Raw genomic sequence first — 14,372 nt, 5'->3', positions numbered from 1 at the left:
CTGTGTCATGTGGTTTTTTTTTTTAATCTACATTGGCTAGAGGTTTGGAAATTAACAACTATAGATCACTGTACTACGACAGTTTGTTACAGAAATAATGCTGTTGGCGGCCTTACAATTCAACAGGGAACCATTCTCATCTTTCTAATGCTGTAGAAAACCAATCTCAACACGATCAAATGGATGGTTACTGATCTTAACTTTTACATATCTGCGTTGAAACCGTACACTTTTTTTTCTGCACACATTGGACCTAATAGAAATGAATATCGAGTCTTTTTGGGCATGGTTTCTTATTTTTTATTTTCTTACGCATATTTAAGAAACAAACAAAGACTTCAGCATTATTTCCCCTTGACCTTTCTTTTCTCCTTGAAGGCAGAAAAAACAAACACATAGTATTCATTTAGTATAAGAAATTTAAAACATATATAAAAAAGATTGCATGATTGTCTGGTGTATTAATTTGTAATTTACGAAACCTGAATGACGGTGTCTAAGAAGATGTTTTGTTTATGCAGGTTTTCGGTTTATGCAGGATTCGGTTTAGCCAGGTTTCATTGTATTCGAAATACAGTTCCTTCAGAATGCATACATGTATATTACTGACCTCAAACGGTAGCAATTAGAGTTTAAAAATTTTTAATTACAAAGATGTGGTATAAGTGCCAATGAGACAACTCTCAATTCAAGTCACAATGTGTAAAAAGTAAACAATTAAAGGTCATAGGACGGCAAGCAACACAGAAGAAAGCCGGGCATAAATGTCTAAAAGAACTCCTTGTGGTTAGAGATATTTAACCTTTATCAGAAAGGTTTGAAAATTCAGTTTATGTTACTATCGACGACGACTAGGGTCCATTCACGTGGTATGTAATGACCTTGACTACTAATGAGGGTCTTGCAAGGTCAGCAAAAATTACAAGCATAATATGCAGGAAGGATAATTTATTTTATTTTAATCAGAAATCAGATTTTTTGTTGACTTAAAAATGCCATAAATATATTTATTGATAATATATATTGATAGGACGAAAGTGAAAGCAATCCTGTATTTCAATCTTAACATTTCTTTTCTAATTAAACAGAACAATCAAAATTAAATCAGTAAGCTCCGTAAACTATTTAAACTCTAAATAATGTAACATGAAACTCAATCTTTTAAACACCTATTAATCTATTGAACTGGTCTTTAATCTATATGCATTTTTGTGTATTACACCTTGCACGTATTATCCAGTTACAACAATAGACTTAAAGAACAATTAACCCGATCGAAATCAATGTTGGTCTATTATTTAAATACAATCGAAATAGCTGAAATGGATATTTAAGTTGAGATAAAATTTCTGTCGTATACGAAAAATGTGTCGCAGATCGTTTGGCAGAAATTCCAAATTGTCAAGATCCTCTTGGAAACCACAAATCAATGGAAAATTATAAATTTGAATATAAGCACACTACTTTAGGATGGCTTAAAACTGATTTTGAGGTATGTTCATACAAATTTTATAAAATATTTAAATAAAAGTATAATTTGTCTATATATTTTTTGTATTTCTTAACTTTGTGTTTTTGTTTTAAATTTTTGGGTGGTTTTTTTTTATCGAATACAAATTTGGTTGTAATTTTTTTTTTAAATGCATTTATTCTGAGTCTGAATTTTAAGCCTCGGTCACACCTTACTGGATAGCACGAACGGACGCCTAACGGGTGAAAATAAAAGTTGTCCGTTGACAAAATTGTTATCCGTTGGGAGACCGTTGATGCACTGACCGAATAAAACGGACGTGTAACGAATGCATAACGGACACACACCGGATAAGCAACGTACGAGAAACAGAAATGTACCGAACAGTCCGGATGTCAAACCTACATATAACGGACGAGTACCGCATAAAACGGACACATTACGGAAGCGTACCGGATAAAACGGATGAACAAGATATACGGGAAAATTTAAGGCGACAATAATAATACATGTAAATTGCATAAATATTCAAAATATTTTGTTGTTTTTTCCATTAAGTTTCTTTAAAAGTACCTTTCAAAAATATTTTTACAATTATTTCCGACATAATGATCAAGTCTAATTTTTTATCACTCAAACCTTTTGAATATACTCACTTTCTGTCTACTTATCAAGTAAAAATAATGATTAGTCATTTCAAATTTTGCAATCAATCGGTTCATCAACTTTTGATTTTGTTTCCAGTTACAAATATTTCAATCAAGTACGTGACAAATAATAATTAACATAGATATCTGTTGGTTCTGAGACACAATAAAAAAAGAAAAAACAATATCGTTGGAATTAAATCGGATATGTTAGATCGAGGCAGACATAATGCTATGTAACAGACAATGTATGGACACACACATCCATAAATGCCTTGTAACATACACAATATGGATCTCCCTCTCAAAGAGTGGTTGCAGTGGTTCCTTAACATACAGCAAACGTGACATTCCCCTTAACGAGATGTGTGATTGTATGTCCCCATGCAAACTTGACGTGGTTGCGTATTTATACATCCCGCACAGCTAAACTATTACTACTTTTTGTTTATAATTGGTTGTACAGCCAAATTCAAGAGGTAAAGGGGATATCAGATTTATCTATCCCATTCAACTCTTTTGGGTTTTATTATATTTAACCGAGCTTAAAGTTAATCAAATTATTTACCTTTGTTTCACTTTCATGTTGACATTTGTTTCCCTTAAATACCCGTACACGGACAATGCATGCATTATTCTATCACTTTCTACGGGGTTAAATTGGAGTTCACATGAATATGGATTTAATGAGGTCGAGTAATCACTTGCAAGTGAATAAGTCATTATCAATTTTTGTTACTTAATTTGACAAAATTGAACCATTTAAGCTGATAAAAGCAAATTATTATTTCACTTTTTAACTTTCATTAATGATTGAACAAACAAAAAATCATACTTTTGATTTTTTATATATCTCGTAGCTAGTCCCTTTAAGTGCGTAATTCACAGATAGGGTAACATCTGAACAGAATAGACCTATTATCTTTAAAATATGTATACATGAACGACAATGTTTCATATGTTGGGTTTTCAGACTTTTTAAGTATTGTTTTTGGTTGTCATTCTTTAAAAACAGTTATTTGGTATTTTAATGTCTATATTTTGATGATTTTTTTTGTCTGATTTGCAAGTTACACATCAGCAAAAATGGTGAAAAATCAGGACCTGCGTTAATGCCCGGTTTTTAAAGGGTTGGTGTTGTTCAATTTCTGTTTTCTGTGTAGTGTCTTTATGGCTGTTTTGTTTTGGGGTCTACAAAACACTCATTAGTGAAACTCAAAAGTAAAAATTCAAAATAAAGGCGTCAGATAGTACGGCCCTTTCTAACTAGACGTGGCTGCGTATTTGTACATCCCGCACAGCTGAAATAATGCTTCTAAGAGCTTTGAACATATCGAGAGATCATTACGAAAGACACGATTTCGCTTTTACTCTGGGTACATGAATAATCGTCTGATCTGAAAAATTGAGTTTGGGGTATTGTATGTTAAATACTGATTATCTCCCATTTAATGTCAATGTCGGATTCGACCAAAATCAATATATTTTTCTTTGTTAATAGCTCTGTCTTTATAACAATTAGTACCAAATCAAATTTCCCATTACCTTCCATTCATTTCAATTAGTAATAAAATCTATTTAGCATAGAATACTTTATATAGAGTTGCGTGCTAAATACCATGTATATATATATCCGTTAAAGTTGTGAATGAAGGTCTTGATGCAGGGTTCTTTATTTCTGTATTCTTTAATTGTTTAAATGTTTATTCTATATATTTATTATATTTCTGGACCCCATTATTCTCTATTCTTTATATTTGTGGACCCCATTATTCTCTATTCTTAATATTTTAGTACCTCATTATTCTCTTATTATTTTTTTTGTCCATTTTTCACTATTCTTTATAATTTTCGCCAATTATTCTGACTCTCCATCTTCATCCACATCCTCAAAAAAGTACTTTTATACATTCTTGCTTACGTAAGCGATAACGGTTTTAAATTGGAAATAGATAAAAGAAAAGTATGCCAGACATAACAAAAACTTAACCTTAAACTTACAGTATTAACCAAGGCGTTTATATTATCCCTTCTTCTTCACATAAAAGTACAATTAGTTTAAATATATTTGTTTAGTGGATTGGGAAACAAATTAATGCAACTCATATGTCATATTAATCCCTTTCTGTTTCGCGGGTGCGAGTGCTGCCTTGTAGAGGCATTAGCCCGCTCTTTTTAGAAATCTACAAGGGTGTCTTTTATTACGTGCAAGAGATATGGCGCTCTCTTAACAAGGGTCAGCCATTTTCGTCCCCTTCCGACGGACTATCATCGTTTTTCAAGACCATACTCGCAAATGGTGTTAAGGGTGAGCCGAAAATTCGGTCCCTGAATTTTGTTCCCTGAACGTGGATCGAACCTGGAACCTTTGTGTTTCAATGAAAGTACAATGATACTGGTATCAAGCAAGAAATGTATGTTGTTTATTTATACTAGTATTATGACTATAATCAATGTTTTCTTTTCCTTGTAAAGATATTTCGATTGGATCTCGCCGCGATATGATTTTATTTGTTTTAAGGTGGTGTAAACCAACAATCAATCAATCCTAAAACAATATCTTCTACTATGTTAGCATATTGCCGAATAAGTAAAAAGAAAAAAAGTTTCATTTGTATTCTGTCACTTAGAAATCGTGATAAAAGTGTTATGTTACAATCATCAGAAATGGTGTTAGGATCAATGATGTATGCCAGGGTTATAATTGTGTACATCTGACGTTTAATTCGTTAACATGTTAGACTCTCCAGTGACGCTCGAATCAAACAAAGCTAAAAAGACATTTGGAATCTTTTAGTGTCACAGACTTCATGAAAAATTATCTTTTTGGAGTACAAGCAAACGATTCGAAGAGTACGAATAAATACATCTTAAGGTACGATAAAACGATTCTTATTGTACAAAAAAATGCATCTAAGGAACGAATAAACACTTCTAAGGGTAGGAATATGAATAAATGTATAATTCTAAAAGATACGATTAATCGCTTCTAGTAGTACAAATAAACGCATCTTAGAAAACGAATAACAGCTTCTAGGGTACGAATATGAATAAATATATCTAAAGGTACGAATACACGCTTCTTATAATACGAAAGTATCAGTTAGTTATCACATGCTCCATTTAAATTTAACGAGACTATTTAACTGCATTGTGTATCGATGGTCACGGCCTTGTGTGCATGTATGGTGTAATATTACAATCGTTATAATGTTAAATACATGTATTAGTTTTCATAATATGAAAGTTTTATAAATAATTCATTCATATCTCCCAGCGAGTTGCTAGAAATAGATAAAATTAAAACGAATAGTATGTTAAAATGACATGTACAGACTTCCTTGCTTTATCATTCTCATATCATCATTAATGAATTTTAATAAACTGTTAAAATGAAGGACTCACATTCATTTTCTTTACAATGTTAATAATGGCGAAAGATTTAATAGAATACCATAGATTATTGAAATACTAAGTTAAGTTTTTAATTACATACTTGGCTAATTTCATATTCAGCGAAATAAAAAAAAATCTTTATATTGCTTTAATATGATTTTATGAATCTCTTGAATTAATGTATTTTACCAAACATATTGATGTGGGTTCGAAAATATTTGACCTCAATCAAGGAACTACATAATACCGTAGGAGGATCAATGAAAACTCCTTAAATTTCAAATTTTAACTTTAGACCTTACCATGAATTAGGGTGAAATCAATATTCTAGTTTAGAATATACATTATAAGATTATTTATTGTGTAGAAGAATTTCTGATGATTTAGCTATGAACGATATGACATAATTCGGTTACCAAATTGAAAGCAGCCCACATAAGACTTGTCCTTAAATTTAGGAAATAGCCTCGTGTGTCTACAAATACCATGCTACATATCATTCTGCGAGAAGTTCAAATTCATTACCGTGAAGGTGTTACTGGTTCCATTACGATTTTCCCCACGATTTAGTTGATAAAGAGTTTTCTCTAAGATTTTTATCTCAAGCGGGTTTTTTTTTATTATGTAATTACTTAGACACCATAATGCGGGACCTCTTTTTATCCTATCTAAAATTCAAGGCAGTTCATCATACATATCGTCGCTGGGCTTCTAAAATGTTGTAAATTACAAATTGTTCAAGAAAAAAATATCTCACAAACAGGCTTTGAAAATTTTGGCCAAATGCATGCTTCCAAAATGTCGTATGTGAACTTGAACATTTTTGTAAATAGCAGTGAAATAAAAACTTTGACATTTCTGGATTATCCAAGAACTTAAATTATTTTCACAGAAATAAAGAAATGTACAATTATTTTTTTTCTCAAAGCCATTCTACAATGATTTTCAAGTTTTCATACAACATTTTGGAAGCAAACTTTACAAACAACTGACAGGTGCAATTTTGTAATATGTCTTATTTCACACATTTTGATTGGTCTAACTCCATGCTTTTTTGTAATACCAAAGATTTCCTCCCGTCAAGACCATTGGTGTCAAAAAGTATTTTCAGCCAAAAAAGTCATATACAACATTTTAGAAGCCCAGCGACGATATAGTAATTAAATAATCCACCACGTAACACAGAGTATAGTACAAAGTGTAACCATGTAAAGCTAAAGGCATCTACAAGTTGTCTTCATAAAAATGAAGTTTAAGACTATCACTAAAGTCTTATAGTTATAAAACACAGACGACCAACTGAGATCTCAAAACTATAGTTGGATTCAGTATCAGCACAAATTCATGTGACGAAGTTAATTGGTTGACAGCTAATTTCATCATTTTCAGTGGCAAATATTTCAGAAATATTAATAACAAAAATAACATATCAAACATGTAGATGTTGTTAATAGTATGGACTAGTAATGGACGGGGTGTGACAGTCGAATAGGACGAGTCTTAGAACAACTAGGCCACACACTAGACCCTCAATTAAATGTTTCGATGGTTCGTTACCAAGGTTAACTTACAGGGAGCATGGTATTACCATTTTAACAGCGTATACAAAATACTACATCCCCATTTTGATTGAAGGATAACAAGTAGTTATTGACTTATTGTTGGCAATTGTATTTTAATGGACCAATAAAAGTAGGGACTTGATCAATTTAATATGCCACTTCCGTCGTTTGGTCAGTTGGTCTCTAGTAGAAAGTTGTCACATTGGTAATCATACAACATCTTCTCATTTTTGCACATCTTTTTCATTGAGTTTTTTTTTAATGTTTTGACCTCTAATGCTAAAACAGAATGCACAATTAATGTACATTTCGAGCGCATCTGATCTTCCTCTGTTCTCGACCTCTTGACTTATCGTATCACAAGATCATAAAAATCAGAATCCATTCAAATATGGTAAAATAATTCATAAGATTTCAAAGCTTAAACTTCAATGGACAATAAATATGTAACAGTTAGATTTATATCCCTAGTACATGTTGTCCACATTTTGGAATATACATGATATCAGTTTAATCGAGATTGATTTTCTTCATAATGTATCTTTAAATTTGATTTAAAAAATAACTCAATAAAATTAAATTTTTATGAATGAATACAACGCTCTTAATTGGCCTAATCTATGTCGAAATCGATTTCATACAGAAGTATACCACTTAAATTTGACTGATTTTCAAAATTATTTTATAAAATTGAATTTTAGGGATTAAAACACAACGCTTTTGGTAAACTTAATGTATATTTGATTATCCAGTAGGTATTAAGAGTAGGGTAAATATTTATTTCTGCCCTATATTGATTTTGTTTATCGAAGTGATGAGTTAAAAATTTCATAAGTGATTTTGATAATTTATTGGATTACTAAAATAAACATTTTAATCTCAGTATAAACTACTTATGTATATACATTGTCATTGAAGAATCAATAACCTGTCAACATGATTTAGGTGACTTAGTCCGTTGCTACCGAGACTTAAAGTACGAGGTATATGGTCCAGTCCCGATCTCCTGTAAAGTTTGCATAGTATGTGCTTTTGAGTGGTACTTGACGGTTATCCTTCATATACTGGGTTATATGTTCGATTAAAAGTGTTTTTTCTGTCATTATATCTAGTTTGTTTTCACTATACCTATACCTGCCTGTTTATATAACCCAATAACTTTTAATAGTATACCATGCGTACTTCGAGGTTCGACTGTCTCCTATAAGCTATATCTTTAATATTTTTTATCATATTTTATGGAGAAACCTTTTTGACAGGTACAGTAATACATGTAGTTCGCTTCCGTTCCGACAATGATAAATTTTTCGTTGAATCAATATTCATACATCTATTTTCCAAAACAAACTATTGCTCATAATTATTAAAAGGTACACCAGACATAAACACAGTGTTATTTTGTTGAAACTAATTGCGTAGTTTAAGAGGGAATGTCATACATGTAAAGAAGCATACCAAACTATTGGCACCCGACTTTGCTTTGTCAACATGTAAACAGAATTTTCAAAAAGAACCCGGACCTTCCAAATATTTGTTTTTTTTAGTATTTGGATTTCACAATTTCACAAAGCCAAAACAAATGAAGTAAGAAATTCCACATAAAATGATTCAGGATACAGTGACATATGGTCACTATTTAGCAAAGCTGTATATAGTAATGGACTGCATGACGCAACAGTCAATATAATGACGTACATGTACTATAAACATTTAGTACTTCGCATAAATCAGCGACTATAATCTTTTTTGGAATCCGTGTTGTGTGCCTAACGATCAGAAAAGGTAATCAGCAATGCGAAATATATGTGTGATATTTTTGTGTGTGTGGGGTGTTTTTCATTATTGATTTTTTTATTTTGGAAATTACATTCAAGTTATGATTCATTAAGACCCCCTCCCCCTTTTTTCTGGTCAATTGTTTTGTTATGATTATTCAAAATTTCGGTTTTGTTTAAGCTATTTTGAGAATGTAAGTTGTCGGTCTTTTGTGGTACTTAAGAAAATATCTGAAAGTGTAGTGCCATTGAAGTCTTTCAGTATGGATTTGAAACGATCCAGCGAAATTCTTTCAATTCTATCTATAGGACATAAACTTATAATTTATAACGACCTTTTGACCGATGTAAAACTAATTTAAGCGATTGTTATATACTATAAGTCCCTTTCAATATTTCTATTAGTTTGTAGAAAAAGCGAGCAATATTGATATTTGCATAAAGAAAAAATATATAGTTTGTCGAAATTAAAATATCTAATGAGACAAAACTATACGCGTTCAAAACGTTAATTGCTTTAATGTATAAAAACTCTTTTGAATATTTCGGTGTAACCGGTACAATGAAATAAACATTTGACAAATATCCAAATATGTACATAATCATTAAAAGAAAATGAAAACATATAATTGAATATGTTGTATATATATAATGGCCCTACTACGTGACTGAGGAATGTATGTAACTATAACTATTAGATCATATACCAAGTATATTTTAAGTTTCCCTAGCTTTGTTAATTGCTTCAATCGTAAATACATACAGTGGCAAATATTTCATGCATATTAATATAATTATTGAGTGATTGTTGGTTGCTAAAACGTACACTGGCAAATATTACATGCATATTAAAGGGCGAGTTAAATTAAAAATAAACACAATATGTATGTTCTACAAGTTGAATGGCGAAAAATTTACTGTCTAGGAAAATTTGGTAAAGCTTGTTGCGTGGTGGTCAGACATTTCGCCTTACAACAGGTCACCCTTACATGTGTGTTGGTTTGTTGTTTTTTTTTATCGTGTCATGAATTAGGCACTCTTACTACACATAGCACCTCAAACCTGGTTGTAGCAAAGTTTCATGCGTACTAAGATTACAATTAGTATACAATTTTCTAACATGTATATAGGGGCTTCGGTGGCAAAGTGGTATAAATAAATCAACTACTACTTCGGGGACTTCCGCTTCCTCTGGCTCCCCCGCCAATAAAATCTTACCACCATGAAATACCATAATATTGTTCAAAGTGGCGTTAAAGACCCATCAATCAATATGACAGGTATACACCACTATAGCTTTACTTTTGTACATGTAACTTATGTCTTTACATTTTGTGTGTCATTTGGTGACAGATTAAGTAACCCACACCTGAACCCCCTTAATTTAATAATAAGAAGATGTGGTATGATTTTCAATAAGACAAGTATTCACAGGAGATCAAATGAAATAGGAGTTAAAACATTTAAACTAAGGGTCACTTAAGTTTTAACGATTTGTGAAACATTAATAACGAATGTGAAAGGGATGAAGTAGAAAAGACTGAGGTTCTATATTGTTTTTCTTTTGTTTCACATACATGTGATCATATAAAACTCGATCAGCTTTTTCATCGCCGAAATAAGACACGAAAGCATACATGAATGGATGTATTATATAAGAATGGAGTCAAACTTTACATAGAATAAGAATTGAAGATCCTTCTTATTTTAAATTTATTAAATTCAATTTAAATTTTTGATAATGAAATAATAAATCATATCAATCTTCATTCATACAAAAATCAAAAATCTACAAACATCATTCTCTTCTTATATAGTATATACAAGGTGGATAACGGGAAACGTATTTAAATACCATTTCAATATATTTATTGTCTACTTAATTCATTGTTTTATTTCAATTCACAGGTAGAAAGATTAAACGTTTAGATTCCATTTATATCAACAAAGATTACAAGAAATTTGATGCCAGGATCGACCGCAAAACATTAAACGGAAAAGTTAAATGTTCCATTGATTTTTCAATATAAAGACCGTTATGGACTGAAATGAAATTCTTCAGAATTAAATCAACCTGTGTTCTTTTTATCTTCAGTAGAATAACAGTGTTTAAAGTTACGGAAGCGAATACGTGAACAAACACTAAAATAAACGTATTCAGCTATTGACAAGAATCCAAATAAAAGTTTTTATTCAAATTTATGATTACAGGTTCGACCTTTGGGTCATATATAATAAATAATCTTAGTATATAAAATGGATAAGAATTTAATTTCACACAATACAATTGAAAAGAACCAATCTAGTAAGAGTCCCGTATGTACGAGAAAAAGTGAGAACTCACGAGAGTGTGTTCCAGCCTGTCACTGCTCACAGACATACGTAAATGGATTACCTCAGAAACTTATTAAATGCCCAGTTTGCTTAACAAATATTGTGGTTTCAATCACACAAAATGATTTAAAACGTGCAGAAATGGAAAGACCTGATATACCTCAGTTGAGATTTTCTCGTGAATTTGTCAATGGAAATAATTTGTCTTTTTGCAACACATGCAACGGAAATGAGGCTGAGGTCAATTGTATTGAATGTGACCAGAATCTATGTTTTGAATGTGCTAGGATCCATCTCAAATCGACTGCTACGGTAAGACACCATATTACCGGTATAGTTTCAAAACTGAGCAGTGGAGCTAGCACTCCAAACAGTCCGAAAAATAAAAATCATTTAACGAATGGAGTTTCCGAAGGGAACATATCTCCAAGACTACAGTCATTGACACTAGGATCGCCAACATCCCCTAACAATAACAGACAACCCGAACGACGTCTTCCACGTCCATCACAGCTGGCAAAAGATAATGTATATCAACGGGGAAATTCCCCGCGAGTCACAAACGAGAAGACGAAATTTGACTTCAAAACACCAACTGTAATAGGATGGAAGAAAAATTTCAGTTTGATTAAAAAGTTTGATGTAGAAAGTTATGTTTTGTCAATTTGTCCAGCAACAGGGGACCAGTGTTGGATAGCTGAAGCAATGTCATCTGGAATACACAAATACAACAGCGAAGGGGAACATATCAAAAGTATAGATGTTTTCAACGAGGTCCGCGATATGACTATAAATAAAGCAACGGGTGATATATACGTTTCTTGTTTCACTGCAAAAGTGATCAAAGTGGTCAACCAAGAAGGAGAAATAGATATATTCGCTCAAATGGACATGCATCCAGCTGGCATTGGAGTCACAAGTTACGGAGACGTAGTCGTTTGTGCCGTTCAAGATTTCCGACGACGTCATAAGCGAGAGCACCGGAATCGTCTGCTGGTATATTCGCGTCATGGAATTTTGAAAAAGGAGATTGAGCGAGATCAAAATGGGCGAATTTTTAGTTATCCGGAATATATTGATATCAATATAAATGGTGACATGTGCGTTTCGGATATTGAAAATGAATGCGTGACAATCCTAGACGAGGACGCACGTGTAAAATGTGTATATAAGGGTCCACCAAAGGGAACTTTGAATCAAGCCTTTGACCCACGTGATTTAAAATGTGATAAAGACGGCAATATAATTGTATGTGATATAAACAACAACGCCTTGCATTTGCTCAATGTTTACGGGGAATATCAAAGAGTGCTGATCTCGGAGAAGGACGAGATTTATTGGCCGGATGTGGTAGGAATAGATCATAGGAATCACATTTGGGTTAGGGAACTATGGCAACATTCAATCAAAGTATATCAAAATTTATAAACAGGAATCAAACACGTTTGCAGTATTAACATTAGGACAACTTAATTCAGAGTGATTTCAAATAAAATGTGTAGAGAGAGGATTGTTTAAATGCTTTTAGGTAAATGAAAATGACTTATTTTATAATGTGCTGCGTTTCTAAGAAAAGTTGAAGTATTAAGTAAATACGCCGACAGATGGTTCGTATTTTCAATTTCAAGCGTGAAATGTCCGGATTATACCAATAATATGATATGCATTCTAAAAAAATCGATGATAAAGAATGCTGTCAGGTACATGTAATGAGACCATTTCAGATTTTGAGAATTACAATTACAATTTTCAGTGAATCAGTATTAATGGTTATTTATATATACGTAGACTAGTACTGTGTTATAGACAAGGGCAATACCTCGAGTGTATAAGATAATAGAAAATGGCATAAACATTGCTTTATATTGATATTTTAAATTATAGATTCAAAATATACTGTGATATATAACCTTTCAAATTTTCATTCCTTGATGGGATGAATATTTCATATTTGCGTCCGTATCAAATGTGCCAACATGCATTCTAAAAGATGTGGTAAATTATTATTTATAATTAAAATGTGTAGAAAATTAGAATTTCTTATAACTTGTTCAACTCAATTAACTTGTTGGATTTATTTTCACAAAACAGGCGATATCCTAGTTTCTAACCAAGTATGTTTCAAACAAGTATATGCAAATACAATTAAGAAGATGTGGTATAATTGCCAATGAGACAACTCTCTAACAGAGACCAAATGACATATATGTTAACAACTATAGGTACCCGTACGGCCATCAATTACCAATGATTTATAAGAGGTCTCGAAATGACAAATGTATAAAAACAATGCAAACGAGAATTGTATGTTATAGCATGCCAAGTAGCGAACATGATATACGTTATAGCTTGATTACAAGAACATCCCTGATGTTCGCCTTGTCGTGTATGCAAATTAGTTTAGTTTGGATTCCGTGAACTAATTTACATACAAAATCGACTTATGTGAGACAAAATTGACAAAATTGAATTGTGTCTCACAAAAATTGACTTTTGTGAGACAAAATTAACAAAATTGAATTTTGTCTACAAAAATGAATTTGTCTACAAAATGAATTTTTTCATCACAAAATTGAAGTTCTCATTAAAACAAGTCTGTATCACATAGTTTTGTAAGACAAAAATGATTTTGTTATGACAGAATTGAATTTTGTACAAAACCACAAGAGTCCCATTCGGCACCCCGTATTAGAGGTTCGCCTTCATTGCCGAAGGACTTGAGGTAGCCTATCATGTCACAATTTATAAAAAAATTTAATCAATCCATTGATATTTTCTTAATTTTTCTTGTATGAAAACAAATTCCAAATGAACAAAATTTGTGAATACTGTAAACTGGGAAATTTTCGCGCCGTCTTTATATCGCAGTTTATGAATTCGTGATTTCCTTTAGCCTATACAAATGTTTTTTTTTTTATATAAGGGATAAAAGTGAACAGCTTTACATGTATAGTATATCAAGTGATAAGTCTTTAAGTTACCGCGGAAATAGCGAAAATTAAACTGCCGCGAAAATTTCCTTTTTTATAGTATAAATCTACACTAAAATAGCATCCACTAAATAATCCAAAGTATATGGACTGAAGTTTTGGACATAAATCGGGTTGCGAGAATTTCGGTAATTGTGAAGGGTAGGGATTATGAGCTTAATTGCACAGGCTTATGTATTAGTATTATTACGATTTCA

The 14,372-nt window shown here is 31.9% G+C and overlaps 1 protein-coding gene across 1 annotated transcript; it reads left to right on the top strand.

The window, feature by feature from the left end:
- The first annotated feature begins 1,356 nt into the window (after positions 1–1,356).
- LOC139504477 (uncharacterized) lies at positions 1,357–13,215 on the top strand. The gene is made up of 2 exons (XM_071294581.1): positions 1,357–1,492; positions 10,760–13,215. The coding sequence occupies exon 2, from the start codon at positions 11,108–11,110 to the stop codon at positions 12,611–12,613; it is 1,506 nt and encodes a 501-aa protein (XP_071150682.1). The 5' UTR covers positions 1,357–1,492; positions 10,760–11,107; the 3' UTR covers positions 12,614–13,215.
- Positions 13,216–14,372: the final 1,157 nt, after the last annotated feature.

Source organism: Mytilus edulis, chromosome 14 (genome assembly GCF_963676685.1).
Source record: "Mytilus edulis chromosome 14, xbMytEdul2.2, whole genome shotgun sequence".
Lineage (NCBI taxonomy): Eukaryota > Metazoa > Mollusca > Bivalvia > Mytilida > Mytilidae > Mytilus > Mytilus edulis.
This window is presented reverse-complemented; position numbering and strand designations above follow the sequence as displayed.